The following is a 17906-nucleotide window of genomic DNA, read 5'->3' as shown; positions in this document are numbered from 1 at the left end:
TCTTATCACCTCATTTAAATAGGATTCCCATCTTCAACTCCGTTAGTCAGTCTCTCACTACCATTTTCTTTATACCTACAATTTGCAATTACTTGATTTTCCCCCATTTTTATTGACAAACGATTGGCATACATCACTGTGTAAGTTTAAGGAGTAGAACGTGATAATTTGATTTACCTATATTGTGAAATAATGACCACACAGGTTCAGCTTACATCCATGTTCTCATATAGATGCAGTAAAAAAAAGAGGAAAATTAAAAGGAGAAACATTTCCCCTTGTGAAGAGAATGCTTAGGATCCCCCAAGTTTCCTACATATCACACAGCAGTGTGGGCTGCACCATCATGTGCACACTTTCTTGCCTTTTTCTGCTCTCGCACCAGAATACAAAGCACGAGGCAGGGCGTCTGCAACACCCACCTGCGCACACCCCGTGGTGACTCACACAGCATCTCCTCTTAGGGAGGGCGGCCTACGAGTGTCTGGGTCACCGCTGTGCTCCGGCGCCTAGCGCACACCCGGGCATTTATATGTTCACTGGAGGAAGGAACAAACATCGTTTCTTCAAGAAATACTTATGGTAGGAACTGGTCTGAGAACTCCAGCGTCGTCCTCCTTGACCCAGGGTCCAGATTCCTATCATTTAATGCTTAGCTGCTGTGTTGCAAAGCGTCTCTTCTGGTCACTTCCCCAGTCCTGTCTCCACAGTAGTTCTGTTTCTAACTCTGACCCTAAATAATAAAAAATGAGGACTGAAAAAAAGTTAATTTATTCCCCAAATGATAAAAAATACATGCTTTCTGACAAAATTTGGGAAATCCAGAGAGAGAGAGAGAGAGAGAGAGAGAGAGAGAGAGAGAGAGAGAGAGAGAGAGAAAGAGAGAGAGAAAGAGAAAGAGAGAGAGAGAAAGAAGCTCATAACCAACCAATCCAGAAAAAACCCCACCAACTGTCATACAGCCCTATGACATGAAAACAAGAGAACCCTGGTTATAGTCCGGTGCCAGCCCTTGTGCCATGGTGCTCTTAAGAGCATTTCCAATTGGCCTGCCTTGCATTTCTGATAGATAGTTAATATTTGTAGTTATATTGGGCTAATGAAAACCCAGCAAGAGAGTTGGGGTGAAAGACTTTTTCACAATAGCCCCTAGTGACCTGGTTGGTCAGAATAAATCGTTATAGGATATTCTCTTTACTGATATTGCCTAATTCAGATAAGCTAATAATATTAACACCAAACAAAAATAAAAAAACACAACTTCTCTGATATAGATGAAACTTTATTTATATATAAAAAATTACACCTCAGGAATTCTTTTCTAAAAAGTCTTTTAATTGTAAAATTCAAAATGAAAAGATTGAAAGGGGCAGTCCATAGCTTTTTAATTTTGTACACACTACAGTCACAGTTAGATTTTCAAGATGCAAAAAATATACCTCTCCTATAGTAGGAAATGCATGACCAATGTAACTGTACTTAAATCACATGATGGCATTGAAAAATCAAAGGAAAATAAATTAACATTCTGAAATAGAAGATGTGAGTTTGAAGTCACATGGCACTATCTCTGACCACTTGCCTCCCCAGTAATTCTTCCTTGGTATATAACTCAACAGGGAATTTTTTCCCTAACGTCGCCATGGAGAAAGTGGAGAGAGAAGTGATAGGGCGCTTGTAAATAGTCTGAAATTGATCTTTCATGATCACACAGTTCTGATTAATAACATTAACATTATCCACACTATCTAAGAAACAAAAAGTGCCATAATGCTCTGGGATCAAATAATTTATATAATAACCGTTAATCTCTTCTGGAGCATGTAAGCCTCAGTACCACGAAAATCTCAACCTCACTTCTAAAAAACCCCCATGAATTCAAAGAACCATTGAATGTTCAAGTGATTAAATGTCAAGTGATTGCTACATGCAAACAAGATTAAGAACTCTTAGTAAGACCGTGGCTTGTGCTTGAGAGCAGGGCTTAATTTAGACACTCTGCACAATATAAAAAGGATTTATCTGATACAACAGTCTTATTATGGATTTAGCCACCATCTCTCACCTTTTGTCTCCCTTCCCAATACCTCCACTTGCTAAAGCCACCATTTATTTATTAGTAATGTGGTAAATTTGAAGCATCTAAATCTATCTCAGAGGACAATTTAGAGAAGTGGACAAAATCATATAAATTCAGGTATAATGAACTTAAATGTCACCTTCATCAGTAAACAACATCAAAGCAGCTGCTTCATTTTTTGAAATTACTGTTGCTCTTTTTAAGTTTCAAAAGAGGTCACAGTTTTATAAAGCTTGGCTAAGAAGCGTAGGACACTAAAAAGGTCTTATTAGAAAATGTCAACACTCTCAATTTTCTGCCAGATGTGTTGATTGAATCAGGCCTTTTGCAGCTTGGAGGAGGGGAGGGAATGGAATGAACACCTTTCCATTCTGTGCACATAGCTACTTGGTTCCTTTATTGTCAGTGTTGTGATACTGGGTTTAGTGTCTCCATGGGGCAGAAGACCTCTGGTCTGGCCTTATATTTCACTAAAACTGGCCTCACTGGAGCATGAAAGAGCATTAGATTTGAGGTGGCAGTAAGGTGGTAACTTGTGGAAAGTACTAGGCAGAAAGAAGAGGCCTTTCTCCCTTTTGCTAGGGTCATGGGCGGGCCACGGGTGAGGGGCGAAACAGTCAGTAATATAGAACTATCCCTGCCCCCTTGAGATGAAGAAAGCAAGACAAAAGTAGCCACAGGTGACATTTTTACTTTAAAAATTACCAAATTTCCCAAAAATACATGTCAAGAATTTGTAGAAGAAGGAGGAACTAGAAAACGTTTCTTCCTTCCATGAGGGAAAAAAATCGTAACAAAATTAAACAAAAGCAACGGATGCTGCTGCATAAAGATGTGTGTCCAGAAAATATCACCCATGAAAAATGACATTTTTCGTCAAAAGGTAGCTCTGTTCATTACTGCTTAGACGAGAAGCCTTTTCATGCATTTGCTTAGGAAACTAATTCATCTTTTTAACAGCAACACCCCTTGATTAAGCTACTATTTACACTTATTATGGAAAACATCATTGCACTGCTATGAGTAGAAAGAGAATCATTTGTACCATTATTTGAACAGTTTACTCAATTTTTCATAAAGCCCAAATGAACTAGAATCAGAATCACAATTGATTTCCCATTAAAACCTTATGCTTTATCAAGACTAGAACACAGGACTGGCAGAACAATTAGTATCAATTTGTAAGGAACTATCACTTACGAAATTTGAATTCAGGCTTTTCACTATTTAGAATTTTCTCTTTAACACCTTACAGCATTCCAAACTTAAAATGCTCCCACTACGGTGGTCATGATTACCGAGTTTCATTTTTTTTAAAAGCCTATTCATGATTGACATAAAAGACCTGCCCCCAATAAGTTAGCTAAAATCTGTTAAATATAAACGGGTAAAGTAAGATCAGGGTAAAGTAAGATCAGGGTAAAGTAAGATCAGGGTCAAGCAGAGTTAAAGACTCAGCGAGCTTTGGGTGGTTGCGGAGCTGAGCTGTGGTCTTCACACTGCAAATGATTAACGGCACATCGTGTCCCGCAGGTTGCCTCTCCCTAGGAATACTTATTAAAGTTGAAAAAAATCAAAATAGTTTTTCCTTCGCACATTAGATAACACAGAGACCCTTCTTTCTGACTTAAAAACAAACAGACCAGAAAACCTAAACAACAAATAAAAAGCCCTGAGTTAACAAGCAAACTGTTAACAAAATAGTCAAGACCTCCATACCTTCTGTTTTCAAGGAAATGTGTATTGACTGCTGCAGTTTTGGGGGAAAACCCAAATCATTTCAAATTCATGGGTTGACTGCAGGGACCTGGCACACTGTCCAGGGCAGGTTAGCGATTTCTGACGAGGAGGTCTTGGCATGGCAGAGGCTCAGTGCGTCGTCCTGACTAGGTCTGAGAGGGCACTTGAGACACCACGAAAATTAGGGCGTGGGGGGAAATCCTCTTAATTATTTGAAGAAAAGCCCACGCTTTCTCAGAAGCCAAAGACACATCAACTTCTATGCTACATGAGAAATATTGATTTTATGTTTCCACATGACTTTAAAAAACAAACAGAGCAAGGTAAGTTTGTATGGTTTTTAAGACTAAATTAAAGTAAGGAATCTCTAACCTCGGGAAACTCAAGGCAAAGGAATAAAGGTAGACAGATAAGAGTATTCTTCAACTTTTCTTCATTGCACAGGGAAATCCCCCTAAGTAAGAATAAGACAATTCAGTAAGTTGGAAAATATTTCTCACTTTAACTGTATTTCCCTTAAAGCCACATTTTAATATTGATGTAGGTTTCATACAATTCAAAAAATCATGAAGATGTTAAAAAGCAGCCTAGCTTTTATGTGATTCCTTAATCACCATGACGAACCCTTGTGAATTTGGGCTATAAACGAATGACCTAATGGTTTTGAACCTTAACGTCTTGAACTTTTAAAAGCAACAAACATTTTCTAATTGTGACTCTGTTTAACTCAAAGATATGAGCAAACCTCCTTTCTTCCTCCTTGAATAAACCAGTTTCCTTTGCCTTTTCTCATAAACTAAACTTTTATTTTAGCATTTTTAATAGCAATGCACTGTTAGGCTATTATGAGGACAAGGCTACTTTTCAATAAACCACATTTTTAGCCCAAAAAGACTGAATTTTCAAAAATCAGTTTACTTATAAAAAAAAGACTCAGAGGTTTATAATCTACTCCTTATGAAAAGAAATGGATTTTTGCACATATTTATAGGAAAAAATGTATTTTTAGAAAAGTTCAAATTTATCGGTATGAAAATATACCTCACTGAAATATACTTACTTATAAAAACATACTGCCCTTGCCATGTGAAAACCTGGTGTTCAGTTCTCGAGATTTCTTTATGAGGACTTTTTTCTGAGCTTCATCAAACCGATTAACCTTGAGGTCCTTATCACGGTCAAATGGTATTCTCTCTTGGGGCTTATTTTTATCTTCAGCAGCCTTCTTCTTTAATTTTTTATGATGAATGTCCATAAGAGATTCTGATCTTTTTGATTCCTGAGGAATGCAACAAAGTAGAAATAAACATCTTAGTTTATATAGATTATTGACAGACTATGATAATGAAACAAAATAGTTAAGTGTTAATGGTGAACATTAGAGGGGCTATTTACAAACCCCAATAGGTTTTCAGAATCCAAGACAGCATCTATTAAGAAAATTAGTATCAGGCTAATTCAATTCAACCAAAATGAAGACATCTACTAACTACATGCCACACACTCAAAAAAGAACCAGACAGAGAAGAAACCAATGTTTAATCCATAATGAAAAGCATTGTGTATCGAAACTCGAGTACAAAAAGAACATGGGTGGGCCAGCTGAGTGACTCAGTTGGCTAAGAGCTCGCTGGAGAGTATGAGCTCTGAGCAACAGGGTCACCGGTTCATTTCCCGGCCCAGGCTGAGCTGCCCACAGATGGCAGGATGGTTCAGCTACAAAAAAAAAAACAGAACATGGGTGAGAAAGAAAGAGCAATTACATCCTCACTTGGGAGCCTGGTTAAAGCTTCACGGATGTGTTAGTCCGTGGAACCCACACGGGTGACTGGGAAGGGAAGGGCGGTACCAGGTTGAAGCAAAAACAAGGCCATATGCTACAACATGGGTAGACCTGTTAGAGGGTAGTCTAAGTGAAGTCAGTCAGACAGAGAAAGACAAACACCATATAATTTCACTTATATGTAGAATCTAAAAAACAAAAAAACAAAACAGAAACAAACTCATAGACACAGAGAACATTTTGATGGTTGCCACGTGGCAGGGGGGTTGGGGAGGATGGGTGAAAAAGGGGAAGGGATTAAAAAGTACAAATTAGCAGTTACAAAATAGTCAATAATAATGTAATAACTCTGTATGGTGTCAGATGGGTACTGGGCTTATCCTGGTGACCTCTTTGTAATCTACATAAATGTCTAATCACTATGTTGTATACCTGAAACTAATATAATAGTGTATGTCAACTGTAATTGAAAAAATTTTAAAAGTAATCTCTGCTTTATAGAAAATAATAATCACTTGCCATCTCCCTACCCCTCTCCCCCCCCGAAATCACCCAGGTTCTCGTACAGATCACCCCTCAGAGGAACCCACTTTGTAGATCATTCTTCCTGGTAGTTTGGTGTTAATAGAGAGGAGAGAGGGTGACAACATGAAGGAGAAGGAGATGATGGAGAACTCTAATGTAACAGAAATACAATTACATATGAATACATAAATGCTGTACTATAACAAGCTATAGACTATTAATATAAAAACTTATCTTTTACACCATTTCTCCACATTTTCACTCTTTTCCCGCAGATGAGAAAATAATTCATTAATGAGATAATAACGATGAAGGTAGACAGGCTATCAAGGATTCGAAGGGGAGGGCCTGAACACATAAGAAAAAGCTGGAGAAAACAGAGAACAAAGTTTGCAGATGCGAGAAAAAATGAAGTTGTAGAGGCCCTACTTCACCTAAAACCCTACTGAGAAAAAGGATTTATACTGATGAGTAAAACTGTACAGAAGGTACAAAAAAGCAAACAAAAATGCAGAACTACAGTTGGCAGGTTGCAATTTCCTGATCCCCTATACAGACAGTTCCCGGTTTATGATGTTTCAACTTACGATTTTTTGACTTTACAATGGTGTGTAAGCAATATGCATAATTAATTATATGAGATACTCAACACTTTATTATAAAACAGGCTTTGTGTTAGATGATTTTGCCCAAATGTAGGTTAATATGTGTTCTGAGCACATGTTCTGAGGTAGGCTAGGCTATGCTAGGATGTTTGGCATGTTAGGTGTATTAAATGCATTTTTTACTTAATATTTTCAGCTCATGATGGGTTTATCAGGACATAACCTCATCAAGAAGCATTTGCTTTGGGGCCGGCCGAGTGGCTAAGTTGGTTAAGAGTGCAAGCTCTGAGCAACAGGGCCACCGGTTTCATTCCCACATGGGCCAGTGAGCTGCACCCGAATTGAGCTGCCAAAAGGTGGCAGGATGGCTCAGTGGTTAGAGCGTATGGTCTTAGCAATGTTTTCCGTTTCAACTCCCACATGGGATGGTGGGCTGCACCCACCTGCAACTAAGATTGAACACCGCACCTTGAGCTGAACGGCTGCGAACCGCTGATGGGCAGCCAGACGGCGAATGGACTTGGAGCTGAGCTAGCTGCGCCCTCCACAACTAAGACTGAAGGACAACAACTTGGCTGTTCCCCTTCCCCAATTCCCCACCACTGTTCCCCTTCCCCAATTCCCCAATAAAATCTAAAAAAAAAAAGCATCTGCCTCAGTAAATTAAACATCAATAAAGATGGGAACACAATACACCACTGGACTATTATAATCAATTCAAACAATTCAAGGTCTCAAATTTGTTAGGAGAAAAGAAATCAACTGTTACATCGGTTCTTTCAGTTGTACTGTCTGTCTGGTGTAGCATAATTTGCACATTGTTACATACATGACCAAACTAGTACTATTAAAAAATAATAAAAACCCTAGAATCAGTCAGTTCATTAAAAATCACACCGAAGGCAAATCCATGTAGAGATCAATTTCCTAATTGGCCAATTTGCTGACTTACCAAATTTAATCATTTAACAAAAATATATGTGTTTTATAACAATTTATAAAAGCCAGAGCAATTTATGTGAAATGGGATGTTTTAGTAGCTCTTGAAAATTTATACTAAGATTCCACTTGTTTGGTTTTCATTTTGTCTTCATGGTAATATTTTTAAAATAGTGTTCGATTTATCGACACCAAGAGTTACAGGGTAGTTTAGTCTTAAGACTGTGTTAATATTTTGAAAAGTATTTCTTGTAAGTAACCAAAATTTCAGCTTGAGATTAGAACCCGAATTTTTTTGATGTATTTTAGAGTCAATTGCAGACATCATTACATATACCCCTAAGTACTTTATTCATCATCCATTTCATTAGAGTTCAATATTTGTTTTTTTTCAGCTGAGCCATCCTGCCACCTATTGGCAGCTCAGCTCGGGCGGGACTCGAACTGCTGTTGCTCAGAGCTTGCACTTTTGAGCCAGCTCTTAACCAACTGAGCCACTTGGCTGGCCTTAGAGTTCAATATTTGTTTACAATTTTTTTTAAGGTAAATTTACACACAATGGAATGGACAAATCTTAATATTACCATCACTAAGTTTTACAATTCAAACTTCTATCAAGATTTGGAACAATTCCATCACCCCAGAAAGCTCCGTATGCCCCTTCCTAGTGAACCCCCCCATTCTCACTCCAACAGCTACTATTCTGATTTTTTTCCACCATAGATTCATTTTATTTATTGTACAGCATTATATAAATGGAATCATAGAGTATGGATTTGGATAGGAAGTCTCATGTAAGACATTTTTCATTCAGTGTAACGACTTTGAGATTCATCCACGTTGTCACATTTACTTGTAATTTGTCCCTTTTTATTGCAGGGTATTACAGTATTTCATTGTATACACAGTTTGGGTTTTCTTTCTCTTTAGTGGACACCTGGGCTGTTTACAAATTTAGCTCTTATGAATAAAGCATCTATGAACATTCTTGTACAAGTCTTTCTGAGGCTATTATGAACACAGAAGGTTCAAGTTTTTGTGTGGACACGTTTTCATTTGCTCTTATGTAAATATTCAGGGGTGAAGCTGCAGAGTCACAGGGAAGGTGTATTCTTAGTTTTATAAGAAATGCCCATTTGGAAAAAGGCACGGCTTGTGCCTTTTCAATTATTTTCGACTACTCTTTTCTATCATAACTCATTATGACTATAAAGTTTGCCTCTAAGTACCGCTTTATATTGCATCTCATACTTTTCGTATCATTTAAGTTTAGGTATTTTCTAGTTTTCATTATCATGTCTTCTTTGATGGAAAGTTTAAACTTTGAATTTTTCTAATTTCCAGTTGTATAAGGTTTGCTTTTTTTTAAAGATTTTATTGGGGAATTGGGGGGATGGGAACAGTGCTGGGAAATTGGGGGAAGGGGAACAGACAAGTTGCTGTCCTTTTGTTCTTCAGTCTAGTTGTGGAGGACGTTGCTTCACTGGCCCATGTTGGTATTGTGATCATTGCGCTCTTCCCGGGTGAGGTAGATTTTGGTCACTGGCCATTGGATGGCCACTCATGGTGGCTCACGATAGCTCACGCTGGCTGCCGGCCACTCACGGTAGCTGCCGGCAGCTTCACTGCAGCCTACGCTGTCGCCGGTGACTTACAGCAGCCCAGCTCCAGGTTGAGCTGTTGTTCACCATCTTACCTGTAGAGGGCGCAGCATCACTGGCCCTCATGTGGGATCCGAACCGGGGTCCTGTTGCTCAGAGCTGGCATCCCAAGCCAACTCTTAACCAACTGAGCCACTCGGCCGGCCCTGTATAGAGGGCTTTTATGTTTTCTGAATTTTAACTTAAATTCCTTGTGGTCAGAGAATATAGCTTGAATGGTGACTCTTTCAATTTTGTTAAGGTATGACTTTTGAGCTTGTCAGTGTTCATAAATATTCCATGGGGATTGAGTTTTTGGTCACTTTCCAAAAATGTCTTATGTGTGCTTCACCGTTTGTGGTACTGATCTGCAAATGTCCAATAAGTAGTTCTCACTACAGTTTTCATGTTTGTGGAACTTATTAACTAATACCTTGGGAATGGAACAGAGGGTAATTTTCCTGAACACCTTTGAGGGGTCAATGGGTTTAGTGATTACATTTATTCTTTGAGCTGGAACACCAGTTGTTTTTTTATTCCCCCCAAGTGAGAGAATATAACAAAATAACACTATACCAAATGAATACTGATTGTTTAGTTAATAAATTTAGATTGAACCATATTTTAAAAATATTTTTTCTTCCATATTTAAATCTTTACATGAAACATTCCAAACTTGCTTATAATTTTGACATGTATGGACTGAGGCTCTATAGGAGTTCAAAGAGCTTACTTTCTGATCACATGCTACTGATCTCTACGAATTAATTTTCTGATCTATGACTTAAAAAAACCCCACAACAACCAAAAAAATTACATGGGATACATGAAAAAACACTACACAAAAGGATTTTATATAAATATGTATACACAACAGGGTTGAATATTTTTGAGGACAGACATATAGTAAAAGACTGAGATAAAGAGAAGACATGTGAAAGAAAGAGAAACAAGTAAAAAACAAATGAAGAGCATTAAAAGACACAGAAAAAGGTTATATGAGTACATTTTATTCTCTGACTTACATTGTACGAGGACACCTGCTCAGCCAATCTCTTCTCCCTTCCTGACAATACACGCTCCTCATCCTTCTTACTGAATGACTTCTTTGCTTCTTGGGTCTCCTGAGGAATGAACACAGATAACACGTTACTGAACCATATAATTAAGAGAAAACAAAAAAAGAAACACTAGTATTTTTACTCATATTGAGTAATCAGAGACTAAACTAAGCCAGGCGAACCTCTTCCGACTGGAAGTGTTAATATACTTGATAAGAGATCTATTAGTGTTCTAAGATTTTCCTGAAAAAAAACCCAAGAAAAAAAACAAACAAATCCAACTCTAGCCATTCAACTAACTGGAAGAACCACCTATGTCTTGAACTCAGAGATGAGTTTGACAAACGATGAAATGTAGCAGAAAAAATAAGGCTTAAAAAGAAATCTTGTGTTCATTTTCAAAACTTTGAAAATCACTCTTGAGGGTACAAATTATGAAAAAGAAGTAAAAGGTGTACAGATTGGAAAAGAAGAAATAAAACTATCTTTATTCGCAGACGATAAGACTGTTTATGTAGAAAATCCCAATGACTCAATAAAAAAACTGGAACTAGTATAGCAAAGCTGCAGGATACAAGGTCAATATACAAAATATACCAACAAAGAACAAGTGGAATTTGAAATAAAAAAAACCCCAAACAACCATTTACCATAGCACACACACACAAATGAAGTATGTAAACTTCCAATAAAATTTAGTTAGAAAAAAAAATTCTGGAGAACATAGTGCCAACCAGGAATGAAGACGGTTCCCATAAAAACAACTGAAAACCATTGTTCTCAAAGCATGTTTTTATACTGTTGATATTTGCTGAAGAAAACCAGTCAGGCCCTTATACAACTTTTATCTTAATAATGGCCTGCAACAACACTGTATTTAATAAAGTACATTAAAAAACAGGAATAGCTCATTTCTTACTTTTCCATAAAAAATTTCCCAGAAAACTGATGCTTCTACTGTATTTGTAAATATTCAGAGAAAAACAATTTTATGGTAGATGGAGATAGAGACCTGACCATTTAATATTAAGAGTTAATATCTAGTCAGGACTGGGAGGTGAGAACATAACAGATCTTATTCGATTAATTTATGCATCATACTTCTATTTCTCGCTAAAGAGCAATTTTACTTCTTTCAGGTAATGTTGGCCGAGTGAATGTGAGAACAGGAGTCGTATGGGAGATGTATGCTGGGGAATCAAATATAAACAAGTGGGCTGAAGTGGTGGACACAGCCTATCAAAAAGGAATTTTGGAAAACAAAAAAAGGAAACGACTAAGATCTGTTACAAAAATTAAAAATTAGTCATGAACTTTATACAGGATCAAAACCACCAGAAAACGAATAGCTTTGTGAAACTACACAGTGCAGACCACACATATGCAAGTTTGTGGTGCTACGTGCTGTAATACAGTACCACAGACAATCTGAGGGGTGTTCATAAGCCCTTTATGAGTCCACTGTAAACACTGAACAAAACGTTTTCAGGCCTGAAAAGGACTAGGTCTGAAGAGCTCGGTCACTGGGTCTCAACCACTTCTGTCACAGTCGCACTGCCGAGCTACTATTTCCATTTTCCTCTGAACAAGACTCCCTGCATGTCTGCCTGTAGGTTAGCATCTACTCACCCACCGCGAGGAGCAGAAGGACAGAAAAAACATGTGTAACTGTAGGCATGGATACAAAGTCCCTGTGAGCAAGGGGATTAACTGTATTTCTGGAGATAATCTTAAAGGCTAAGTTATAAAAACACCAATAGTATGTTACTTTTACAAGAAAGCAGGTAAGAGAGATTAGACAGGCCTTCCAACACCAGTCATGCAAAGAGGGGGCCCACGGCTATCCCACATCTTCTGTTGTCTCTTCTGCCCCCATGTGTGTCGGTTCGCCTCACCTTCCTGTTACAACTCTCGGATTTCCTTTCATCTTCAGGGTGAAAGAGAACCTAAGAAGTTGCCACATATTCAGGGCAGGGGGCTAAAATGCGGAGACCTCAGCATACCATCCACATTTTAGGAATAACACCATCTCACAAACAATTCTCCACTACAGTGAAGGCTCCTTAAGGAGCCTTCTCATCTTTCTATTACCCGCAAACAACAGAATGCCTATGCAGAGGTTATAATTACAGAGTGAAAACAGAAATCCTCACAATTCTAGGTACTCAGGGACAAGATAAACAGAGTGGAATGGATTCAGTGTGCAATTGATTAAGTCAGAACCAACAAAGCTATAATCACAAGGTGCCAATTAGTTAAATATTTAAGATTTAAATAAGCTATGTTAACGGAATTAAAACCTTTGGCTAGAGTAAGTGTAAGGAGTAGTGCTGGGGACATTGGCTAAACTCCTAATTTACTATGAAATATTTCTTAGTAAATAGAAAAGACTGAAGAAAAGAAAATTTAAAAATAATAATGCATTTTATGCATACTTTTTTGGGTATATATTTTGTAAATCATTTAATTATTCATGAAAGTGCTTTTTTATTGAGGTATAACTGACATAACATTGTGTTAGTTTCAGGTGTACAATGTACTGATCTGATATTTGTATATATTGTGAAATGATCACCACAGTAAGCCTCGGTTAACATCTGTCACTATACATAGTTACAATTTTCTCCCTTGTGATGAGAACTTTCAAGATCCAGTGTCCTAGCTACTTTCAAATATGCAATACAGTATTAACTATAGTCACCATGCTGTACATTACATCCCTAGAACTTACTCATTTTATAACTGGAAATTTGTACTTTTTGAACCCCTTCACCCATTTTGCCCAATCCCCCACCCCCACCTCAGGCAACCACCAATCTGTTCTCTATATCCATGAAGCTTGCTTTTTTTGTTTATTTTTTTATTTTTATTTTTTAGATCCCACACATAAGTGACACCACACAGTCTTTAGCACTAGTAACGAAAGTGCTTCTTGCCTATCTTGACAGTAACATGAACCTTACTGCACCTGGGAGTTTCTATGTATTGTTTAACTATCTAGACGTTGGGTTTTTTCAAGGTATTTTAAAAGATACACTGTCATGGAGATAGTATGATGTTGTGTAAGGACCAGTTGTGGAGTTTCTGACTGCAAGAATTTAAAGTTGGAAAGGTCTACAATGGAATTATTGTTCATCAGTTACCAGCATTGTAATTCCAGAAAAGTTGACGTCATAGAGTTGTTTCTCCTATAAAAGGAGGTCAAGAAACCCATGTCTCAAGGGTTTCTAGAGATTTAATTGAGACAATTTATTGGGAAATAGTAAGCAATTGGTGTCACTTTCCTTCCAACTTTCCTTCAAGGGGACATCTGTATTTCCCCTTTGGAATTATACTTTTAAAATAGTACCCTTATATAACTTTGCCTTGTTTTTTCAAAATCGAGTCAACATGGACAGAAATATGTGAAGAAACCCTTTCACCTTCGCTCTCCTTTCCCGGTCAGCTGGGGTATCTGTCCAGACTGATCGATCTCCAGATTTGTCATCAGCTCTTCTCTTAAACGTTCTGGGCCCAAGACCAAAGCCTTTCAATTCCGGAGGAAGCTCAGTCATCCACGACTCCCTTGTAATTGGTTTAGAATCCTTTAAGAAAAACAAAAAGTTAAAAAAAAAAGTAGCCTGGAAAGAGAGTGTGTGTGTGTGTGTATATATAAAATACTTTATAAGTGATTATGTTTCTCAACTGAGGCTTTAAAGTTAATAACAGACTTTAAGACAAAGGATTTAATAGAAAGGATTGATGTTTTTGTCACATACAAGTAGTTGCACCTAATTTATTGTTGACTTTATTTTTTGCTATACAAAAAATTTTAAGCAGGCAAACTTGCCAGTTTTTTCCTTTCATAGCTTCTGGGTTGCCCAGCTCCAAAATTTTCTTTATATATACAGACACACACACACACACACACACACACACACACACACATTTTAAATGTCTTTAAAACTTAGATTTTTAATGTAGTCTATCTCTCAGAGTAAAGTAGATATGTTTAAAACTTACGTCATCTCCTTTAGTCAGCTTTTCCTTCATTCTCTGGGCCCTTTTTTCAAACTCTGTTGTCACACTATAGTTAATCGGCCCCTTTGCAGGCATTGGTCCAACAATGTTCTCGTCTTCACTGCTCTCTGTTTCCTTTTGAAACAAGACATTCCCTTTAAACCAAGAGCAGAGCTGCAGGTTGTAGAAAATGACCCTAAATTATTTAAAATTTAGCTGAAATGGATGACCTAGAGACAATAAAACAAAAAAAAGCCAGCAATATATTGCTGGGTGATCACTGAGTGATGAGAACCCTTTCTGTGCCTTTGTCAAGTGCACAGCAGAGAGACGGCAAATCACAGCGTGGGGATCGTCCCGCCTCTTGTCCTATGCCCACGGCAGACCTCATCACATTATTTCTGCTCTCTTCCTGACGGACAAAGATGTGGCCTCACAATTCTCCTCACGATGATATTCTAGGTAATTATTATCGATTAGTCAGAGATGATACAAGTTGAGACCATCTGCATTCCTGGCACAGAAAAAGCTCTTCGGAATAACATGCACACAAACGAGACGTTTTTGGAAGCGGCAGCAGCTTTATGTTTCAGGACAGCCCGCTGACACCGCAATGCTGGGCTATTCCTCACGAACGCCAACCCGAATGGGCTCATGCGATTCCCAGCATACCTCACCTACCCCAAAGATGTAACAGTACTGCAACGGTTGAATTCAATTTGTTCTCAATAAATCACTTTAATAAAGGGCTTTTATGTGACCCTCAGGGTTAGATGCTATACACAGTAGGGTTTAAAGCAGTCCTTGTCCTCAAAAATAAGACACATTAAAAGGAACAATAAAACACATTTGTCCTCCAGCTCTGACAGGCAGTTTCTTCCTCTTATTTTTCCAACTACCAGCATCATTTGTACTGTTGACACGTCCCCACTAACCACTGAAAGGTAACTTGCCATCTGCGGTTTCTTCTCTGAACCCTTATAAGTGATTGCTGTTGGTGCAAATACCTATGGACTGTCTTGTGGCTTCTCTGGATCATTCTCAGTCCCTCCCTCCTTCCCTCCCTCCCTCTCTCCCCCTCTCCCTCATCTCTCTATCAATAACTATGGACTATAGTATACGATGCCCAATTTGATCCTCATAACAAAACTGTGAAATGGCATTATTTGTTTTCTTTTTGAGGAAACCTAGGTTAATATTTCGAAAGGTTCAACATCTGTCTGAGGTTATAAAAACTAGTATCTAAGACGCAAATATTCTAAGATCAAAGCTAGTGTTTTTTCTACTTATACTTCAGCAGCCCCTTTTGTTTTATTTCAACTGTTAGTGATTTAACTTCAAGTGTTTATAGCTTATCTCTGCAACAGTAAAAAACTCTTTGATGTCAAAGACATTATCTTAAACAGATGTAAAATCCCCTGCAATTATAATACTTGGTGACATGAGCAGATATAAAAGATATAATGAACTTTTAAACTATAAGAGACATGATAGCAATACAGCATTGAAGTTTAAAATGATGGGATAAGTTAATGGTATTTTATACTTCCATCTAACAGGGGATGGTTTTATGAAGGGAAATTTCAGCATGTCTTAGTAGAATGATGCCTGAAATTTTTAGGAATAAAAATTGCTTGGGATGTTGGGAGACATAAACTAAATAGTTAGATGGGGGAAGAAACAGGAAATCGGGTCCAACACACTAAACTGAAAATGAGAAACCCGAATCACAACCCCAAATCAATCTAGGTATTAAATCATGTGGGTGTCTTGGATGAGTTAAATTTTTTTAAAAGGTGAGTTATTTTATCCAGAAATATAATACACACCCCGCTGGTTTGTAGTTTGAGCTGCAGAGTTAAGACAGACCAAGTTTCAGGGGCTCAGTTTGTCATAATTATCCCTGTGACCTCATGCTTGTTATTGAACCTTTCTAGGCCTCGTTTTCATCTTTCAGATGGGGACTATAACAGCTTCAACAATAACTACTCTCTTGCTAAGACAACACTGTCTTTGTTCATCCTTTTTGGAGCCATTTTCTTCTCAGGAAACTGGGACCTTCTCTAACTCCTGGGAAAATGGTGGTAATTCTAAGCCAAACACTTTGATCTCATTCCTTTTGAAAAACTGGTTGGCTTAGGCATGGGCTTACGATTCCATGTGGCCAAAGAAACGCGAGAAGAGGTCTCCAGGAAACCCAGGAAGGTTTTCTTCCCTCTGAAAAAGGGGCACAGGACACGGACGATCCCCTTTTATGTCTGGATGTTTCTACCTGCATGTGAATCTTAGAACTTTGACAGGCTTCTTGGTATCCTGAAAGGGTCAGCCTAAGAGGAATGCACACGTTGTAGATGATAGAGAAGATAGAAAAACTGCAGCCCTCGCCGATCCATTTGGCGGTTAAATGAACAAACCCTGGAATGAACGACCCTGCCTCTAGACCTCTTATTATGTATGGAATATATTTTCCTTATTTGGAGATTATAGATTATAAACCAACCAGGAAATTATATAAACAACCCATCTGCTAACTAAGGAAGTTAAGACAAAGTTCCATTTTGAGTTGGATTTTCTGTTACTTGCAGCTAAAAGCATTCTAGCTGAAATACCATCCCCCAGGATGACTGTTTGGATTAAATTAAGTTCATGTAGTTATGCAAATATAACTAAGTCAAACAAATACCACTGTTGTGCTTTGCAGTGTATGGTTTGCGGCAGGTGCTCAACAAATGTTAACCATTATAATAGTATTATCATGTACGTCTTCGTTTGGGGGTATACTCGTATGTTGTGAATGAGACTAAGAGGAGTCTGTCTTTGAGAAAGGAAAATAAGAAAGCAGAAAAAGAAGTGTCTTTTGAACAAGGTTTAAAGGGAAATTGCAAAGCAGAGTATTCAGAGCTAAGAGGACCTTAAACAGGTATACTGTGGTACAACCTCTACCCCACCTCCACCCCTTCCCTTTTGCTAAGAGAAGCTAGAGAAAGTAGAGGAGATGCCACCTAGGGAGTTACATCAGCACCCATTTGCTGTCAAGGTGAGTTAGGACAAAGTTCCAGGTGTGAGTAAAGTTGACTTAGTATTCAAAATTTTTATTTTGAAAGATGTAGTGCCAAGACAAGTACAACCAACACCCATGTACCCTCACCCAGATCCATCCCTTGCTAACATTTTAGCACATTCACCTTTCCTCCCAGCCCCCCGCCACCCTTCTCTCTGTGAGGCAGACAGGCAGTTGGACAGACACACACTTTTTGTGTGTGGATCATTGGAAAGCAGGTTACAAATAGCATGAAAAGGCCCTAGACTGATGCAGACTTTCCTAAGGACAGCGGGTTTCATCTCTCTAGTACTCTTTAGGCAGACAGAGCAGTGCATGGAGGCTGTGGGTTTTATTTGGAGGGTTCAAGTCACCCTCCCTGCCCAAGTGACCTCAAACCTATGGGTCCTGTCCCCAGACCAATCCTTTAGGGCTCATGTGGGGCCCTCTGCTGAGGAACTTGTTTACTGCTCTGGCTTTGACTTCTCTCAAGG

At 38.3% G+C, this 17906-nt stretch overlaps 1 protein-coding gene across 2 annotated transcripts in view; it reads right to left on the bottom strand.

Moving 5' to 3' along the window:
* Window positions 1–1314: 1314 nt before the first annotated feature.
* Window positions 1315–17906, bottom strand: part of GPALPP1 (GPALPP motifs containing 1) — a 28618-nt gene continuing 12026 nt past the window's right edge. The window contains exons 5-9 of one of the 2 annotated variants that reach the window (XM_019650320.1): window positions 14376–14507; window positions 13796–13957; window positions 10338–10436; window positions 4881–5099; window positions 1315–4274 (exon numbers count right to left, since the gene is read on the bottom strand). In XM_019650320.1, coding sequence (XP_019505865.1) covers window positions 4881–5099; window positions 10338–10436; window positions 13796–13957; window positions 14376–14507 — 612 coding nt within the window. In that variant the 3' untranslated portion in view covers window positions 1315–4274. Of the gene's footprint in view, window positions 4275–4880; window positions 5100–6145; window positions 6496–10337; window positions 10437–13795; window positions 13958–14375; window positions 14508–17906 lie in introns of those variants that run through there. The other variant, XM_019650321.1, reaches the window with a different exon arrangement.

The sequence above is a fragment of the Hipposideros armiger genome, unplaced genomic scaffold, assembly GCF_001890085.2.
Source record: "Hipposideros armiger isolate ML-2016 unplaced genomic scaffold, ASM189008v1 scaffold_139, whole genome shotgun sequence".
Taxonomy (NCBI): Eukaryota; Metazoa; Chordata; class Mammalia; order Chiroptera; family Hipposideridae; genus Hipposideros; species Hipposideros armiger.
Note: the sequence above shows the minus strand (reverse complement) of the source record. Positions and strands in the feature narration are given on the sequence as shown.